The sequence below is a fragment of the Lolium rigidum genome, chromosome 6 (assembly GCF_022539505.1).
Source record: "Lolium rigidum isolate FL_2022 chromosome 6, APGP_CSIRO_Lrig_0.1, whole genome shotgun sequence".
Taxonomy (NCBI): Eukaryota; Viridiplantae; Streptophyta; class Magnoliopsida; order Poales; family Poaceae; genus Lolium; species Lolium rigidum.
In genome coordinates, this window is record NC_061513.1 from 102,421,567 (window position 1) to 102,442,328 (window position 20,762).

General features: G+C 47.8%; 1 protein-coding gene and 1 pseudogene across 1 annotated transcript; both read right to left on the reverse strand.

Annotated features, from left to right (window-relative positions):
- Window positions 1-843: 843 nt before the first annotated feature.
- LOC124663045 lies at window positions 844-6,142 on the reverse strand (annotated as a pseudogene).
- Window positions 6,143-13,070: 6,928 nt separating this feature from the next.
- LOC124665978 (protein DETOXIFICATION 33-like) lies at window positions 13,071-15,235 on the reverse strand. The gene is made up of 8 exons (XM_047203336.1): window positions 15,017-15,235; window positions 14,366-14,907; window positions 14,156-14,242; window positions 13,985-14,041; window positions 13,647-13,885; window positions 13,434-13,552; window positions 13,248-13,334; window positions 13,071-13,145 (listed from the first exon to the last, which is right to left on the reverse strand). Exons 1-8 carry the CDS (start codon window positions 15,233-15,235, stop codon window positions 13,071-13,073), a joined length of 1,425 nt encoding a protein of 474 aa, XP_047059292.1.
- Between the last annotated feature and the right edge of the window lie 5,527 nt (window positions 15,236-20,762).

A 20,762-nucleotide genomic window follows, 5' to 3' on the forward strand; every position in this document is an offset into this window, starting at 1 on the left:
CTGCAAGCTTGGAGATGCATCAGGGATAAATTTCCTCCAGCTCCGCCCCTGGCTGTAATTCACATTACCCGCAGAAAAGTTGTATGTGCATAATTTTGATGCTTATAGCCATCCGATCACGATCTTCTTACCATTTTCTATTTACAAAAGTTTAGATATTCAAACCAAATGGTTGACGTCGGCTGGAAAATTAGTCTGAATTTTTATGTAAGTCTTTGTCAATGATATCGACCATTTGATGGGTCTCCCTATTCATGTGCGCGTTAGCTAGGGGTGCTTTGGTATGGCAACAATGTGCTGGGTTAGGCTTTGTAGTCATGACACGTGAATGGGCATTTGATCTAGGTTTTTTTTCCCATCAATTTATGTATTTCATATGTGGGTGGGCTTCTTTTTTTCAATGTTTTCTTCTTTTGTGTTTTTTTGCAATTTGGTTGTGCTTTCAGAATGCTGATTATAAGAGAGATGACTTGAATCACTAGATGACATGAACACGTCATACGGTTACTTAGATTCTCAAAAGCTCGTTGTTTTTGTGTTTCGACCATTATTATGGGCTTTCAATCTCTGATCATGCTCCGGTGCTGAGTAAATGAGCGACGGTGCAAAAATCAAACAAATTGCACGCACCATAGACATCAACTTAGTTACACTAGGAGGTTCTCAATGCTATCATGCATCAGTTGCTATCCTTCTTCATTAGAAAATATAAACACCAAAGTCGCCAACTTTCAATAACTGGAACTGCCAACCAGTCATTTTGCATGTTATCTTCATCTTGTGTGCCTCATTTCCTGTCAAATTCACGCGGTGGGTGCGTACTCATTCCTTCCAGAGTTCCAATTAATGTTTCATCTCGTCTCTTGGATGATCGGCATGCGGCAGCTCAACGTTTCCTCCACAAGCTCGCACCCGCTCTTCTGCCAGCATAGCCTGCATCACCCCATAGTTTAAAATACAAAATGTCATTATGACTTGTGTGTTGCCTTTTCTTATGTACCCAATAGTATGTCCAACGTGCTTAATTGCTGTTACCTCTTTTTCCCATTTGGTACTGAAGAGAATCACGAATAGAATGAGGGTCTGCAAAATCGTGCCGACCAACATCCCCACCCAAATTCCCTGCACGATACATACATGTCACAAAAAAATCAGCACATTTTGCCCCGAACAAAATTCAGAGCGCATAGCAAACCTTGACCATTCAGAATCCAATTTCCTTACTGGTGCATTAAGCTTCAACTTGAAGCCGAAAACAGCTGCGAGAGGCAGACCGACGAGATAGTAGCAGGCAATGTTCACGAAGGCGACCAAGGATTGCCACCTAGCTCCAATCGCCACTCCTGAAATAGCCAATGATTTTTCTCTGTTGCACTGTTGATTTTTCTCTGAATAACAAAAACGTGAATCCGTCGATCGGTGGTGGGAATACCTGATAACACCGGCTGGATGCTATTGAGAGCATCTCCACTCGTCCCCCCGACGAGGCCCCCGGCGAGCCTTTTTTCCATCCGGACGGCGTAATTCGGCCCAGTCGCGCCCCCGGTTCCTCGTTTTCGTCCGGATTTGGGCCTAAATTCATCCGGCGATCCCACGCCATCCCCGGCCCCCGGGGAGCGCTCGGGGACTCCGGACGAAACGAAAGCGCGGGAAATACCGAGGAAACTTCCCGCGCGTCTGGTGGCCCCAACTTGTCGGCGAGAGAAACCGATCGTCGTCCTCATCGCATCGTCTTCCGCGCGCTGTAAAAGCCTGCCGCCGGTCTGCATTCGCCGGCCACGCGGCGAGTATGTCGTCGTCTTCCGCGCACGCATCGTCTTCCGCGCGCACTAAAGGCTGCCGCCGGTCAGCTCGCCGCGGACGCGTCGCATTCCACGCGGCATTTAATCCCCCGCGCCAGCCACGCCTATATACGCCGGTCCGCTCGCCGCGAGGCGTACCCCGTGCTCCACTCTCCCTCCACCCTCCCTCTACTCTCCCGATGGCGTTCTACGACGACGACGGCGCAGCCAACAACGGCTTCCCCCGCCGGTCGCTCCACGCGTGGGAGGGGCACCTCCTCCACCAGGCGGGGTACCCCTGCCCGCCGGACACGAGGCCTCCCGGAGGCGGCCGGCGGCTAAGTGCTGGCGGCGTACCAATCCCGCCGCCGCCGCGGGCCACGCCCTCGACGTCGCCATCGAGGAGGCGAGGATGACCATGACCGACGAGGAGCGCGCCGACCCGCGCCACCACCCCGACAACTACACGCGGTGGAACTCCTACTTCCTCCGGCGGTGGGAGCGGGAGCCGGCGGCCTACGACGGCCCGCCGCCTCCGCCTCCGCGCAACAACGCCGCGGGCCGCCGACGGTGGTGGAGCGCGCCGGAAAGGACGCTGGCGAACGTCCTCGCGCACATCGAGGGCGGCAACTTCCCGGTGCTCACGATGCCCCCTCCATCGGCATCGAGGGCATCGGCGAGCCGCCGTCGGGGAAACGTCTGGCAGCCACGGCGCATGGCTGCCGGCTCGTCGTCTTCCGGATCGGCGTCGAGGTCATCCTTGGCGCCGGTGAAGAGGGAGGAGGCGACGTCGCCTTCGACGCCGGTGCGCGTCAAGAAGGAGCCGGCGTCTCCGCCGACGACCAGAGGGCGCAGCAGCGGCACCCTCGTCATTCGCGAACAGCCTTCCGCGCCGCAGAGCGGCCGGAAGAAGACGAAGAAAGAGGCCGCCGCAAGCCAGCTCGCCGAGGAGGAGGCGAAGCGCGCGGAGGACGCCGCGATGGCGGAGGCGATCGCCAGGTCGCTGCATGACATGGAGGAGGAGAAGCGCGCGGACGACGCCGCACCGGACCGGGCCGGGCGCGGCCGGGAGCTCCAGGAGGCGGAGCAGCGGCGGCGGCCTGCCGGACCTGGCCGCCGCACGCCAACTCGCCACCCGCGCCGCTCCAACCGCCAACGACGATGTCGCGCGAGTACCGCCGTCCTGCGACACCTCCATCCGGCGTCGGCTGTCCCCGTCGTCGACCTCGAGTCCTCCGACGACGACGCGGTACAAGCCATCCCCGGACCGGGGAGACGCCGGCCGGGGCAGCGGCAGCCGGGCCGCGCAGCCGAAGGCCAACGACGACGGCTCCGACGACGACGGCGGCGACTACACGGTGTTCTACCGCCATTTCGGCATGTAGAGCGCCGTGTTTTAAAATTAGCGTTTGAATTCCCCTAGCCGAATTCGAAATATAGTCGAGTTCGGCCTCTATGTATGAACTCCGCCCGTAATATAATAAATATCATTAAATTTAGTCTATATTCACCCGTTTTTAGCCGTAGTTTGTCAAGTTTCCGTTTTTTAAATTCGCATCGTCGACTTCGCCTGGGCACGCGGCTGGGAAACTACTACTCCCCACGCCAAATCTTCCTCCAATCCGGACGAAAATTTCGCCGGATTTGGGCGTGGGGAGCGCCAACGAGTGGGGATGCTCTGAGAAATATGGTGGCAGCCAGAAGATATCCCAATTTTGTTGTCTCCTTGACAAGGAGATTGTCGCCCGTGAAGAGCCTCGCCAGTTGCTTCCTCGCCACGAGGGTTACGAGCGTGAAGATGAGCCCGATGGCAGCCGACGTGATGATAGCCACGGTGACCGATAACCTGACTGCTTTCGGGTGTTTGGCACCAAGTTCGTTCGCCACACGAACACTGAAAAACGGAGAGACACATGATTCGAGCATTTGAGAGCTCAGAAGATCATCAGTAAGCAACAAACGGAAGGAAAACAGAGCAATTGCGCGCCTCACTGCGACATTGAAACCAATAGATACCATCAGTGTCCACATTGTATAGTTCATGCTGTTGCAACAAATTTGAACTTTGTTAGGAAAAATTAGAGAAGATATAACAAGTATTGACAATGATTTATTCATGTTATTCAACAAATGCAAAATTATCAGAACAAGTTCCCTAGTTCAGATGAGTTCCTAGCTTAGTTTTATTATAATTTCTGGGATTTCATCAAATATGACCTCATGGAATTATTCGGTTTTTTACATACTGGGCAATTGGACTTGTTTCACTTAAATTTTGGTGCCTAAAATTAATGAAGCATAAATGATATAACAATATCGATTTATTTGTCTTCTTAATGTTAGCTTTAAAATTTTCACTAAAACCGCAACCAGTAGGCTTAATTCGGCGACTGACCATGTTATCCGACTCACGCAAACAACTCATGCAAGGAAGAAATAACATAGATGGTGTGGTCATTCATCATGAAACGGTCCATGAATTACTCTGAAAAAAACTAATTGGGTGATACTAAAAACTGGGTTTGAAAAGATTTATGATAAGATTAAATGCTATTTTCTCCAACAAACTCTGAGAATGAAAGCACTCTAGCTTTGAAGAGTGGCATCCCCTAATCCATAATTTTTCCTCCAGATTAGCATGGCCATAAAATTCAATGATGACGTTGACCATTACTTCTAAATGAAAAAAAGGATTATGACAGGGTGACCCGTTATCGTTATCTGTCATGAGAGCAATACAATAGTCACGATTTTGAAGGGTTGCCCTCCAAATAGTTTATTCACAAGATATTTGATCGGGCCCAAGTTAGTGGCATGTAATGCTCTTTTAGCGCGATTTGTTTTGGTCCGATTGTCACAAGGCGCCGACAAATTTTGATGTAATCTACATGAGAGTGGTAAATTCTTTGTGATCCATGTATAGAGTACTATTCCAATCGGATATACCAACCAATAATAATAAGAAAACTTAGGAGATACAGATACCACTAAAAAATCAAAAGAATTCACTAAAAATCAAAAGAATTGCGCTGGCATATACGTAAATCAGTAATCCTTACTAAGAAGCAAAACGCAACTGGCAAGAAATGCAAAGTACGAGTTTTGTTACCCAAAGGAGTCATCCAAATTGTTTCTAGCTTATATATATATATATATCACGTAATTCTGCAAATATTTTTTATAATATTGATAAAACAAATATGGAATTATAATTAGAGTGGGAGCTTGCCGCTCTGTCTGCGTAATGCCGACAAACTTTTTAACGGTACGGTTTTTTCTCTTATGCAAGTCATCTGCCGTTTTAGCAGTTCTCATATGGCCGTTTCTACTTGTTTTTGGATGTGTCTATACGGTTGGAAGACATGGTGAAAAATATTTTTATTCCACATGAATGACCACGTGATCTTCGGATTAACCCTCAAACACCAGCTTAGACGTGACATGGTAGCTTCTTGAGCTTTGTATCTACTAGCTATGCAGAAATTGAATATAATCTCTTCGTACTGTATATTCATGATATAAACTTTCGAGTAGTAAAGCGTTCTGAAAAGATACAAAATAACACAAAAAGGGTAAACTAACTAACCATACGGAAACAGCGCCAACTTGAATCTCCGGGTTCTTCAAGCAACCCACAAGAATGAGCAGTGCTGTATAGTACCACATCTCCAGGCTGCAGAACCAAAATCACCCTCAATTCAAACACAAAATAAAACAAAAATATAGGTCACCCGGGACTAGCTGTAACACAAACGGTGAAGAATTTCATCCATACGTACAAAACTGACCAAGAAGCAACGGATTTACGAACCACAGCATGACGGCGGATGCGAGCGAGAGCTTGATGAAGCCGCTGAGTCTGGCGAACGCCTTCCATGAGAACCCCATCCATGCCTCTGGGAACGACCCGCCGACGACGTACACGAACTGCGCCGCGTTCAGCCGCCACCACGAGACGTTGCCGACTATGGCCGCGCCCACGATGCCACGCCCGACGGCCCGAGCCTGGCCACGACAAGCCAGCTAAGCAGCGCGTGCGCGCCGACCACGGCGCCGGAGATGACCGTCATGACCCACACCCGGCTCTGCGCCTGGTAGAACTTCTGCATGGGGTAGTTGACGGCGTCGGCGAAGAGCTGCGGTACGCACCACCGGGCGTACCGCCCCGCTACCGCCGAGATGGCCGGCGATTGCCGAAGCAGACGGAGGATGGGGTCAGTGAACACATAGATTGGGAGCAGGGCCGCGGCCGTTGCGAGGCAGATGATCCACGACCGTTGCATGTAGACGCCGAGCGTGTGGAGCTGCCCGGCTCCCACTGCCTGCCCGCACAGCGTCTCCAGGGCGCTCCCCATGCCAAGCTGCGCCACGCGACAGCGAACAGAGGAACAACGAAAATGATGCTTTGCTTAATGATCGATGGAGTGAAAAATATTCTTGGTAGCAAGGTGATTGCATATGTTAGCTAACAGGCCCGTATGGGAAGCATGTTCAGGATGTGCGACCGCACAGGGCCTCCAATTTTGTGTTAATTAGTATGCCTAATTAGTAATAGTACTTAGTGATCATAATGGCAGGTTTAATTGGGCCTACTAAATTCATTGACCCACATCCCTCAACTCACGCGTGGGAATTGGCCACAGATTAGCACCACAGCCCCCAACCCATGCACGTCTCCTCATCTCTCTCTTCTTCAAGGACGAGCAGTTCTCTCTTCCATCGCCGATTTGATTCCACCCTGGCTTTCCCAAATAAATCTGCTGATGCAATGACAGGTCCATTGCAGGATGCATTCTCAATATGCTATCTAATTATTTGGTGTTCTCTTCTCAATTTCCCATCTATAAATCTCTTTTTCCAGTGCTCCGCTTCTTCCGATATAGCGACCCCCTTGCTGTTTCCACAACTGCAATCTGGTGCATCAATTCGAGTTGGATACCTGGCCAGAACTAATTGAAGATTTTTATCTCAAGAAATACTAGAACGATGTCATGTTTCTGCTAAATAATGAAGTGTTTATGAATTTTGAAATTGCTTTCCATAAGATCCTATTTATGAAAAAAATCGTACCACCAACCTAATAATAAATATACAATATACAAAACTGTGTTTTTCTAATTGCCAATGGTTATGTTAAGGGCCTAAAATTTTTATTCGCACCGGGCCCCCGTTTTCTCAGGTACGGCCCTGTTAGCTAAGTACGAGGAGGCCGCAGGCGAGGCCCTCAACGACGACGTTGAAGATGGAGACGGCGGCGAGCTCGACCTTGCCGATGTGGCCGACGAAGGCCGCGGTGACGAAGCCGATCAGGAACTGGAAGACCCCGGTGAGGATCGCCGGCCCAGCGATGTGCCACAGGTTCTTACACTCGTCCGGCCAGGTCTTGCGGCCGGCCCCCGTCCCCGGCTCCGGCGCCACCATCTGCTAGTCCGGACTACGCTGGTTGAAGCCCGTACAAACCGTGCGTCCACTCCGGCCGGCAGCCGGTCAAGGTTGGGGTCCAAGGTTTTCAGCTGCCGATCCCGGCGCTTCGGTGTGTTTGCATGCCCGAGCTTGTCGTGGGAGCTCGCGGTCGCGCAACGTGGACGCCGCGCAGCTATCGTGATCCGAGCTTGTTTATGTGTTGGCTCCCGCGACCACGTGCAATAAAAGCTCAGTTGCAGCCGCTTTGCCATAGCAAATATCTTTAAGAGCAATTCCAATAGTATAGCCAACTGTTGGCTATAACAAGATGCCATATCATTTGTAGTCACCATATAGCTAACATGTATAATAGTTGGCTATAAGAATGAACTACTTTACTAACACATGGTCCACCTTTCACTCTCATAAAGTGTCTAGGAGCACGTGCAAGAGCTGGCTATTGCATAGTAGCCCACCTCTCTTCTCTCTCCCCTTCTCTCTCCTCCAACTCATCTAAAATATATTATTTAATGTCTTATAGCCAGTTGACTGGACTCTATTGTACTTGCTCTAACTCGTGCGCTCCAGACTTTAGGTGTGCGTATCGTCCGCTTCAGTCCAATGGCCGTGTCAAGGTTTGCAGAATTGCAGCCAGCCAGGAACCGCAAATGAGAGATGACAAAAGGTTTTCTGGAAGATGCGTGCCAGCTCCCGTACTTGTTCTTGCAGCTCGACATTTTGTTCTGCTCCTCTTTCGTCTGTCTCGGTACCTCAAGAAGAGAAGAGCATGTCCGCTTTTGCGTCCTCGCTGCCTTGTACCAAGAGAGCATATCCAATTATCTATGATATCATGACATCATTATTCCGGAAATTCAATTCTGCTCCTAAGTGCATATGCTCGATCCATTTGAAATATATTTTTTCAATTGTTAAAAGAATTCAACAAAAAATTTCGCATGTACATCTTAACAATATACGTGCGTTCATAAAGTTTTGCGAAAACCGTTATTTTTTGTGTGCGAGAAACAAAAATAAAAAACATGTCTCACCAAAAGCTTTTTTTGGCACCAAATTTTGTTTTTTTACATAGCCCAAACGACAAGTTGATTTTTCATGAAAAGACTTTATGCGCGCGTAGAAGGTGAAGATGTACACATGATTTTTTCGTTTGAAATATTTTAACATTTTGAAATATATCAAAGATGCATTTTAAAATAAAGAAAGCATATGCATTCAAGAGCCAAAACATCACTCCCTTATACCGGAAATTCAAATTTATGATTTTTTTAAAAGTAAAAATAATATATTTGTGTTCACAAGATGTATGTTTACAATTTCTAAAAACTTCAGAGCCAAATTTGAAACACAAAAAGAGAAACAAAAAAGGGAGACATTACTCTTATACCAATTGAAGGACCGCGATACCGATGACTAGGGGGAGTTGGGAGGGTGAATAGGAGTTATCTAAATAATCTCCAATTTTAGAAGATAAACTCAGCGAAGACACATAAATAAATAAGAACATCATGACATCATAGAAGAGCCTTGAGGCTCAACGTTAGAGGTAGCTTAGATTTGGCAGCTTGAGAAGCTGCTTGCAACAATGTTGATAGAAGAAACATATTTAGGAAAACACACGCCAGTAATGTGAGGTTGAAGCACTTTGATTTGTCGGTTGAAAAACCGTTTCGAGGAGGAGTTGTCAATTGAAAAACTTATAGTTGCAGTGCTTCAACTTACACAGACGATCAAACAGAGATTACAAACATGTAATAAAGATGAGGAAAGTAAAGGGGATGAATACACCTGATGTTTTCCACCAGAATCGAGCCATCGACCCCAGATCTAATCTTCGTTGGGAGGGGATATTCACGCATGCACCTGGGTTCAACCGATCTCGCATATAGGAAACCAATCCATATTCTCCATTAGCGCAACCACTCCGGCTTCACCAAATCAATATGGCAGATCTTTAACAGGAAATATCCAACCTCACCGCAACCAATCCACACCTCAGATTCTCACGGGCACACCTCGATTTTCACACCTCCAAAGCTTTTTGGATTGACACCTAACCGTCTAGTTGATTTTTAATCTCCAAGATAGGGTCTTTGTTCATCAGCGGCCTCAACCTACTTGTGTTTAGTGCTCAGCCAAACCAAATGAACTCCTTCTCTCCAATGGGATAATACTGGATAAAATAGAGAAGGATATTGGCAATAATGTTTGGGGCACTATCAACCTAGCTTGGGAGAAGCTTGTTATTATTTATTGACAAATGAGGAGGATAGTAGTCTCTGATTAAAGTTGTGTTATAGCCTTTGTTAAATATCATATAGACAAGACAAAGCAAAAGTAACATGTGTGGGAAATGGCCACGTGCTTGGAACATCTCTTTGAGCAAGAAGATAAAGCAATGGTAACATAATGGCTAGTCCTTTCTTTTGAGGTTATCCTCTACATGAAGTTTGTCATCTCCGGCTGACGATGAAGCAACTACGGTTCAATCATCTAGAACTCAATTATTTACACGAGTTCTAATTCCAAAGTATCAATAGATAAACATGAAGCATTGATTCCCAAACAAAGGTTCGCTTAGCATGTAACCGTGCTTCAGTCATTAGTTTGGAAAACTATGCTTCAAGGCTTTGAGAATCGACTTGATACGTCAAGATTCAGTGTGTTGGGTATGTTGTGTATATATGGTGTATAGATCTATGAGCACTTCACAACATAATAGGATGATGCTTTCAATGAACGAGTGTCAAAGGATTGTTAAGGAAAATGATACATGGGGTAGCTTAGATGACGTGGAGAGTGATGGAGATATTTGGATGTCCTAGACGAGATATATTAGCACACACACGATGTACACATGTTCGGCCCCTCTCGGTAGAGGTGAAGACCTATAACCTGCTTTGATTGCACTTATATATGTGTTTTACAAGTCGTTGGATGCAATAGTATAGACTAAGGTTGGATGAATGTAATCTAGGGTTACTACCTCTAGCCAAGCCTTATATAGATGACTCGGTTAAATTAGGGTTTACAAGATAAGACCGAGTTAGACATGGACCTAATTGACTACACCACCATTAGATGATCAATTTGTTATCCAGGTTGTTCTTGTGTCTTCTACTTGGCTAGCTAGTCTCTCCCCACTCTCGTATCGGCCGATCGGGTAGGTAACTGCGGATGCAGCTCACGGGCGACCCTGGTCTTGACGAGCGACTCACCTCAATGGGTCTACCCGGTTGGATATTACCTCGTCAATGAGAAAACGCTTCTTCACATAAATAAATGAACTACGTCTTTAAGCCACCTTTCTCTAGGTCTTCTGGTACGCAGGACCACTGGACTTTTCATGATAGTGTTCATGCCTTCAATTATTCATTCTTTGAGTCTTCAACTGTTGTCCTTCTTTTTATGCAATGATTCTTCAGGTTACACAAGTAAACCAAGTGGGATAATTTTTTTGTGTGTGGTACATTTACCTTCGTTGTCGCTACAATAGAATTTCCTCAAGTTTTTCAGTTGAGTTCATGCATTGGTAAGAGGATACAACTTAAGTACATTCATTGAGTGATCTCTTTGTCTTCATATTCACATCGTATATATTGCAAGAACGTTAGTTGCTTAATTCTTCAAGTGGACCATGCGTCATGAAAATCTTTGTTATTTGATGTATTTGTCTTGTTTGCTGAGAGTAGTCAAAATTCTTAAGCACCATATGAAAGCTTATTCTTCAAGCTGGTGCATGGGCTTCCGTATTCTTCAACCTGAATGTTGTTCAGGGTGGCAAGTGCATATAGATTCTTTAGCACTAATTGATTGCTTGCTTAGACAAGTGAGTATGTGTGCTTGAGGGTATTATATTAGTGCAGTTTTACAAGTGGATCGAGGCATACATCAGAGGTATTGCAAGCACTAGTCCTTGTTCTTGATGCAAGCATATAGGTGCGCTCGCGAGTTCCTCAAGTTGTTTAATTTATATAAGCCCATCGTTTTTACGATAGAGTATTCAGACACACCAGTTAAATGTTTTTTTCTAGCTGAAGGTGTGTTTCGAATGCTTCAAGTATTAGTGTTTTCAACGATGGTACATTATAGCTAGTGGTAACACAAGTGTCAATTAGTCGAGATCTTGAGACAAGCAGATGGATACACACGTGATTTCCCATCATTGCCGATAAGATAACCTTCATAGTAGATAGACCTTAAGAAGCATCAATCAAATTTTGCATTGAGGCAAGAAATTGAGCTTCTTGATTCCAAATTAAGTATTTTTTCTTCAATTGTTAGGAAAATGAGGGCTCATCCCTCAAACATCCCTAATTGAGCGTATAGGTTCTTGTGTGCTTTTGGCTAGGGTGTTTTTGGAGGATACACCAAAGCTAACTGCATGTTGTGAATGGAACATCTAACAATGATGGGACTGGGTTCTTAAAACTCTAGATATAAAAATTAGTTCTAAAATAGGTGTTGTTCTCGATCACCCAAACCCATTGGGAGGGAAAAGATGCCCATTCAACCTTCTAAGTGCTATTTGATAATCTGATGACTTAAAATGGATAATTCAACAACTGTATTATACTACTAGAGTCTTAAAATTAACTTGGTGACTTAGCGGTTGATATCCTAGCAAGTGCTATTTAATAATCTAGTGATTTAAAATGGATAATCTGGAACTAGGGTAGTGTTAATCCGCTACCAAATAATAATTTGATGAATTGAAGTGCATAACCTGGTAAATGCTACTGATAATATGGTAACTCAAAATAGATTATCTAGTATTTTACCGCTAGCGTAGTTTAAATGATTTCCAAAATAATATGGTGACTTAAAAGTTATAATCTGGTAATTTCTGTTGAATAATCTAGTGACTTAAAAGAAGGGTAAACTAGTACTTTTACATTTGGATATTATGGTGAACTTAAATTTGATATTCTCATAATTGATATTGGATAATACAATAATAAAAAATAGAACCAAAAAATCTGGTAATTTGTCATGATAAATGATTAGGTAAATGTGTTTTGGTAATTCATCGCTAAAACTTTGTATGTTTTTATTAAAACATTTTAAAGTGCTTTTATTTTTAAACTTGTTGTCACAAATACATCGGTGCATGTCACTGTCAATTTTGCCACTGGTGCATGTCACTTTCAAATTGTGAGTGTGGTCTATTGCCTCTTTATTTTAAATTATGTGAAATCACTTCAGATTATTGGGCCGCTGTATAAGACGAACTACGAGAGCACGAGTCCTAGATAGCACGGTTCTACATATTTATTTTATTGAAATTTTGTCAAAGTTATTTTACCAAACTTTTTGTCATACGATTTACCCACCTATTTATACGCGTGCATATCATTGTTTCTACCCCAACTACGCTCCTTCTTTTCCAAATATGCGAACTCCGAATCAACAACCGATCATTATCGATCCACTATGAAACCGTTAAAAAAAATAATATAGGATATGATAACAGAAAATTCCTATTTGATCCAATTACATTCCTACTAGTGGCATTAGAATCTGTCGAGAAAATATGGTATAGAATAATAAATTTAAAATCTAATATCGATCCGGTTGCATTTACTAGTTTCACTAGGAGGTTAAAAAGTGCTACAGTGCATAAACTTCTAAGCTTCTTCATTGAAAAATAGAGAACACCCCTACCGGTTGCACTAGGAGGTTTTCAGATAGGCTACCATGCATAAATTTTTAACATTCTTCAAGGAAAAGATATGAACACCGAAGTCGCCAAATTTTCATAACCGAAAACTGGCAATCATGCTTATGCCATCTTCTCTTCATTCTATGTGACCCATTTCCAATCAAATTGGTATAATTTGTGCATGATCAACTTTTCCAATTCACGTTTCATCTCATTTCTTCGATGGTCGGCAGCTCGACGCTTCCTCCCCAGGCTCGCACCCGCTCTTCCGCCAGCATAGCCTGCACCACCCGGGGTTAAAATACACAAAATGACATAACCAATTACGTGTTACTTCTTAATATGTTTTGAGTAGTATGTTGAAGGTGATTAATTCATTTTACCTCTTTCTCCCATTTAGTTCTGAAGAGGATCGCAAACAGAATGATGGTCTGCAAAATCGTGCCGATCAGCATCCCCACCCAAATCCCCTGCACGTATGTACATGTTTACTCACAATAAGCACACTCCTTCCTAATAAAATAAGAATGCGTAGCAAATTTTGACCATGCGAGTTTCAATTTCCTTACTGTTGCGTTAAGTTTCAACTTGAAACCAAAAACAGTTGCAAGAGGCAGGCCAACAAGATAGTAGCAGACAATATTCACGAAGGCAACCAAGGATTGCCATCCAGCCCCAATCGCCACTCCTAAATTCGCCAACAATAAAAAAACACATGTTACACTATTAATTTTCTCTAAATATAACAAAAACGTGGATCTGTCAATCGGTGGTGCGAATACCTGATAACACCGGCTGGATGCTGTTGAGAGATATGGTGGCAGCCAGAAGATACCCTAGTTTTGTTGTCTCCTTGACGAGCAGATCGTCGCTGGTGAAGAGCCTCGGCAGTTGCTTCCTCGCCACGAGGGTGACGAGCGTGAAGATGAGACCAACGGCAACCGACGTGATGACAGCCACGACGACCGAGAACTTGGCTGCTTTCGGGTGTTTGGCGCCAAGTTCGTTTGCCACGCGAACACTTACAAGAAAACCGGTAAAGGTCATTCTTTCTAGCGTTTGAGAGCCTAGAAGATCTGTGATAAGCAACAATTGGAAGGAGAGCAGAGCAATCGTGTACCTCACTGCAGCATTAAAGCCAACAGACACCATCAACGTCCAGAGGTTATAGTTCATGCTGTTGCAACAAAATTCAACTTTGTTAGGCAAAATTTGAAAATATGGAACAGTTATTGACAGAGATACTGCCTATATTCTTTAAGGAATGGAAAAGAAGAAACGGGGAACTAACCATATTGAAACGGCCCCAACTTGAATCTCCGGGTTCTTCAAGCAACCCACCAAAATGAGCACTGCTGTATAGTACCACATCTCCAGGCTGCGTAACCAAAATCACCCTCAATTCAAAACAAAACAAAACAAAAGTAGGTCACCAATATAATCCAAATGATGAGCAATTTCATCCCTATAAAACTGACCAAGAAGCAACGGATTTACGAACCACAGCATGACGGCGGACGCGAGCGAGAGCTTGACGAAGCCGCCGAGGCTGGCGAACGCCTTCTGCGAGAACCCCGTCCATGCCTCCGGGAACGACCCGCCGACGACGTACACGAACTGCGCCGCGTTGATGAGCCACCATGACACGTTGCCAACCATGGCCGCGCCCAGGAGGCCCCGCCCGAGCTTTGCCACGACGAGCCAGCTGAGCAGCGCGTGCACGCCGATGACGGCGCCGGAGATGAGCGTCATGACCCACACCCGGCTCTGCGCCTGGTAGAACTTCTGCATGGGGAAGTTGGCGGCGTAGGCGAAGAGCTGCGGCACGCACCACCGGGCGTACCGTCCCGCCACCGCCGAGATGGCCGGGGACTGCCGGAGCAGGCGGAGGATTGGGTCCGTGAACGCGTAGATCGGGAGCAGCGCGGCTGCCGTGGCGAGGCAGATGATCCACGACCGCTGCAGGTAGACGCCCAGCGTGTGGAGCTGCCCGGCTCCCACCGCCTGCCCGCACAGCGTTTCCAGGGCGCTCCCCATGCCAAGCTGCGATGCAAGAACGAAACAGGCCAAATGAAATTATTCTAGCTTACTCCGCATTCATTGCCACGGTATTAAGAGCTAAGAGTATTATGGCGATTGGTCAGCTAGGTACCAGGAGGCCGAAGGCGAGGCCTTCGATGACGCCGTTGACTATGGAGACGGCGGCGAGCTCGACCTTGCCGATGTGACCGACGAAGGCCGCGGTGATGAACCCTATCAGGAACTGAAAGACCCCGGTGAGGATCACCGGCCCAGCGATCTGCCACAGGTTCTTGCACTCGTCAGGCCAGGTCTTGCGGCCGGCCACCGTCCCCGCCTCCGGCGCCACCATCTGCTCGTCCGGACTAGGCTGGTTGAAGCCCGTACAAACCGTCGTCCTCTCCGGCGTGCCACACTGCCACCTTTTGTATACGTAGAGGCCGGTCAAGGTTGGGGTCCGAGGTTAATTTCAGCTGCTGACTCCTGCACTGCACTGCCATGCGGGGCGATTTGCACAAAAATAACCCAAAACTGAAAGAAAAACACAGACTGACCCTCCGGCGAAACTATTTCACCCATCTAACCCTTTTGTGTGGCGTCCCGCACAACGGCGCCACACATGCCTGTGTGGCGCCCCTCCTGCCGGCGCCACACACCCAGCCGACGTGGCGCCCTCGACGCTGCGCTGGCGCGCCGATCCGACGTGGCAGCATGTGTGGCGCCCCTCCCATCGGCGCCACACATGCACTTGTAATTGGCCCCAACATACTGTAAGACAAAGCATCTGGGACTTAGCCGTTTTGAGGAGGCTGTTTGTGTGGCGCCGATGCCACGGGCGCCACAGAGTGAGGTGTGGCGCCAATGCCACCGGCGCCACACAAACAGCCTCCTCAAAACGGCTAAGTCCCAGACTTCCGGAGCCCCTGGATGTGTTGGACATATAAGTTGCATCGTGTGGCGCCGATGCCATGGGCGCCACACTGTGAGATGTGGCGCCGGCCTGAGGGGCGCCACACGTTGACTTGTGTTAAATACATGAAAATTCTTGCCTTAATTAAACAGTTTTCAACAGAACAATAGCAATTTCATACACATAGAACATACACATAGCACACATCATAGATCACATCTTAGCACATAGATTCAAACAACACGTAGCAATAGAGACATGGTTCGAAATGACATAGGGTTCACAACACGATATTTAAGAAGATAGAGTTCACAACACTAGCAAATGCATCTATCCTCCGCGACGTCCCCTCCTCGAGGGCTGCTTCCGGACGGCCAACCTTTTCGTCCGCTGCCGTGGCTGTTGCTCCTGCTCCTGCTGCTCCTGCTGCTCCTGATGCCCCTGCTCCTCCTCCTCCTCCTCTGAAGATAACGGCTCGTCGTTCCTCATCTTTCTCAAAGTTGATCTCCGCGGCGGCGTCTCATCCTCCTCAATGACAACCTTCTTTCCTCGGTTGACATAATCGTCCGGAGTGTATCGTTTAGGAGCGTTGCCCCTTGGCTTCAACTTGTAAGCGGACCGTTTGGCTTTCTTCTTGCCTTGACTCGGGATGGTGTCGTCCGCAGGAATCTTCACAAACATGAACACATGACATTACAAAAAGTTGAAACTAGTAAGCACAGGTTTGAGTGGTAACAAAATAGTCCAAACCTCCGCTTCTTCGAAGAGGATGTAGCCGCAATTTCGGTGTCGCGGCAACCTAGCAAGTTGGCTAACCGCCGCATCTTTCGTGCCGTGTTCTGCGTCATGGAAGTCATGGTTACAAAGGCACCCGAACACAGTAGCTCACATTGCCAATGTTGGTGACCATACCTTAATGAAATGCCGCATCGGTCCGATAGGCTTGTCATCTGTATGGCTCGATCCCAAACAGTCTCGCACTCCTCAGCTGTTTTTGGATCTCGGACCGCTGCGACAAACATATTATACAAATTTTGAGCGATCACATGCCAATGTAGATGATGTACTAGCTAACGAGAGAATACATTACCACGAAGTTCAGCTCGGAAGCAATAGAAGTCGATCTTCCTCTACGAGCAAAGGTGTCGTGCTGGCTTTGCGCAAGCTCATTGAACTCGATGGGGTCGTACAAGATGTCGTCATCATACGCAGGTTTCACTAGCTCGATACGCGTGCTTTCATGAAACCATTGGAGATAGTTGTTGAAAGCGGCCAAGTCGTGGGGGACAATCTCCACATCGCCAGCATTCCGTACCGCTTCCAAACAGTGTTGGAACGCTGTGACGTGGCCTCTATGATGGACATGCCAATCTGTGATCTTCCTCTGCTGCTTCCTATCAAGCCTGGAAGAATCAACAAGTTACATACTATCTCTTCAATCAACAAGCTTTCATCCCATGATTCAAAAAGTTTACCTATGAAGCGCGTGGTCCGTGTCTTGCCACTGAGGTGGGCACTCCTGATACAGCCCAAACTGCCTCATCACTCTATGCGGCTGGTGGTACTCAACAAGCCACATGCATATGAGTGGGCAGCGCATACGCCAGAAACGCGCCTCCTCAAGGCACTTGGGGTTGAGGTCAGCCATCCCCGCGCCAATACGGTAGTACATACCATATGGCTCCCAATCCACCTGCAACATACAAATATTTAGGAATTGGACTAAAATATGAAGACCCCATTGCAAAAGAGTGATGGATTAAAATCGGTTACCTGCTCAGCGGTAAGAGTATCCAACTCCTCAGTGTAGTGACTGTACATGATCCGAGACATTGTCCCAAAGATATGCCCAAGTCGGCTCCCGATCAAGGTTGTGCCGGTAATGAGGCCATGGTCTCGCTGTGAGTATCCTGGGCCGGCCAACTGATAGGCGGTCCCAGCTCCATACGGAAAGTAGGAGCAAGCATCCACCAATACCGCCGGTCCCAGTCCTGCTCCCAGTCCTGCGACAAGCTTCGTCCAACTGCGTACATAAGACATTTGGTTAGGACTTTGTCTAGCACACTACTATAGGAAAATAGTAAATAGAACAAATCATCACCTGTCGGTAGAGGTAGGCAAGTGCCGCTGTTCCCCAACTCCACCGGCGCTCCAACACCGTAAGCGCCTTGAGCCAACACCAATGGGCCAACTTCCCACCACTGTCAGCAAAGAGAGTCCTCGATAACATGTACCACAAGTACACTCGGGTGTACGTCCTGATAGTGTCACGCTCGGCCCCTTCCGGCAGGAGTTCTCCGAAGTTAGTCCGTATCCAAGCGAAAGGTGCGCCGGCGGGAGCTCTCTCCTTTGGATTTTCTGGCGCCGGAGGAGCCATGCCAATAAGGTTCGCCATCTGCTCGCGCCACCCATCAGAAGCTGTGTTCATACACAGTGGCTCGCCCTGAATAGGCAGTCCAAGTATCATTGAGACATCCTGAAGAGTAGGGGTCATCTCGCCGGCCCTCAAGTGGAAGGTGTGCGTCTCCGGCCTCCACCGGTCGACAAGGGCGGTGAGTGCCGCGGCGTTCATGTTCATCCCCCCCCCCCCCGGCTTACAAGCGTGATGAACGGGAGAAGACCGGTGGGCTGGATAAACTCCGTGTACCTCTCGTCATACGGCATATCTACCGTGCCATGGTATCGAATCTTCAAAGGGTGAAGATCCGTTCCCCTCTCCGTCATATGAACAGCCCGGTGCTCCCTGTCGTACTCTTCATCCAGAAGCCACACCATCCTACATGTTTACAGAACCATTTTATGAGTCATTCCACTAACAAAAATGAGCAACACATACATGAGAGTTCATATCCAAATACATGAGAGTTCCATACATACACACATACATTCATATCTAGGGTTCCAACAAATATTTGGTTCAAATATGAGTTATTCCATCACAAATAGTAGACATTTCAAGACATACATACATAGAATTTGAACACATACATAGCCATTTTATATCTACATAGACAAATCTAGGGTTCATATCCAAATCCACCAAATCCACCAACAATAGTGGACGAATCAGAGGGAATCGAAGGGAATACCTTGAGGAATGGAGGAGGAAGGACTTGGCCGGATAGATCTGACGATTCCTTGGTCGATTTGGTGGGGGGGCCGAAGGGGAGGCGGGCGGCGGCGACGGTTGGGGAGGAGAAGCAGAGAGGAAGAGAAAGAAGAAAGAGAGGGTCGGGCTGGGCGCGGGCGCGGGCGCCACACTTAAGTGGATGTGTGGCGCCCGTGGCACTCGGCGCCACACGGGCTAGTGTGGCGCCCGTGGCATCGGCGCCACACATCGAGCCTCGCAAAACGGCTAAGTCTCAGAGGATTTGTCTCACAGTATGTTTTGGGCAATTCCAAGTGCATGTGTGGCGCCGTTGGGAGGGACGCCACACATGCTGCCACATCGGATGGGCGCACCAGCTCAGCGGCGAGGGGGCCACGTCGGCTGGGACAGTGGCGCCGGCAGGAGGGGAGCCACATGGGCATGTGTGGCGCCCGTTGAAGGGGCGCCACACAAAAGGGTTAGATGGGTGAAATAGTTTCGCCGGAGGGTCAGTCTGTGCTTTTCTTTCAGTTTTGGGTTATTTTTGTGCAAATCGCCGCCATGCGGTTGCATGGTCCGAGCAGAGGTGAGCTTGTCGTGCGCGCTGAAGGTCGCGCAACGTGGACGCCGCAGTAGTAGGTGGTCCGATATGGATGGCGAAACTCCAACATTTGTGTATGTGTTCACTCCCGCGGCCACGTGCGATAAAGGTTTCGCGGGACTTCCAGTTGCAGCGCCGCTAGCTTTGCCAAAGCAGTCGTTGACTTGTGCGCTTCAGGTGTACGTACGGTACGCTTGAGTCCAAATGGCCGTCATGGTCAATGTTTGCAGCTGGCCAGAAACTGCAAATGAGAAGACACGCGATGTTTGCTGCAAGATCGTGCCAGCAGCGCTACGTGTTCTTGCATCTGAAAATTTACGTACTCTGCTTCTCTGTCTCTGTACTTTGAGAAGAGAAACATTTCTCAGCTACCTGGTACAGACGCATAACCAAGCAGCTCCCTCAAGTGCTGGGTGATGACACGACGATGAAATGTCGCGAGTGGCCTGATCAAAACAAAAATCGATACATGCTCTTCTTCGACTTGACGCCCTTCTCTGTTTGGCATCTAGGGTGATTTCTTTTGGGCCTCGGGCAGCAGAAGGTCAAAAGAAGTCTCAGGCTTGTGCATGACTTATTTCCACCGTGAAACTTATTGCGTGTATGGGGTCTGCCCCAGTACCCCCTACACACACACACACACCAGTTTGGGTCCTAAGCCCAAGTCCAAACCCACCCATGTATGTGTTTGACAGCCACCAACAACTTCACGATCTATACGTGCAGCCGATCTCCACCTCCACGTTCGTAGACGCCGGCCGTCGTCCGGCCGATCCCCACGTTCGCATCTCCAAACCCTCGCAGACCACGTCCGCGTAAACCAAGGCCGGCTAGACCGGCTACAAGTCCGGCGGCCTTCGTTCTCAACAGTCCAGACTGTCCGGCGACTGGGTGGCCAAACAATCTGTCGGACCGCGCCGCCGCCACCGCCGTTTCTGCAAACCACCATGCCACCGTTACTGCACGTCGTCATACGGTCTGATCGTGCCGACCATCACCCCGCCACCATTACTACACGCCGCCGTACGACCTGATTGGCCTCTCACCGCTAGCTGTGCCTACTGGTAGGCACACCGCTGAGTTGCCATGGCTCCCGCCGACCACGAATGCCACCACCCGGAAAAACCACTTTGGATGAGACGACGACAGCATGCTACTCATACCTATACGTACCGTGCAGCTTGTACAATTTATTTGGGCCATACGGATTTTGTACACCTGTTATGTTTTAATGACGAAGGGGTATCAAGCGATCTCAGCCGTTCTTGTGTTTGAGTTTG

Bases quoted from the DNA above. Each gene is read 5' to 3' on its own strand.
- LOC124665978 (XM_047203336.1), bottom strand. From the start codon at position 15,235: ATGGTGGCGCCGGAGGCGGGGACGGTGGCCGGCCGCAAGACCTGGCCT. The intron at 13,886-13,984 runs GTACACGATTGC...TTTTCTTGTAAG, and splicing joins GGCTTTAATGCTGCAGTGAG to TGTTCGCGTGGCAAACGAAC. The intron at 13,146-13,247 runs GTAAAATGAATT...CGGGTGGTGCAG, and splicing joins GAACTAAATGGGAGAAAGAG to GCTATGCTGGCGGAAGAGCG.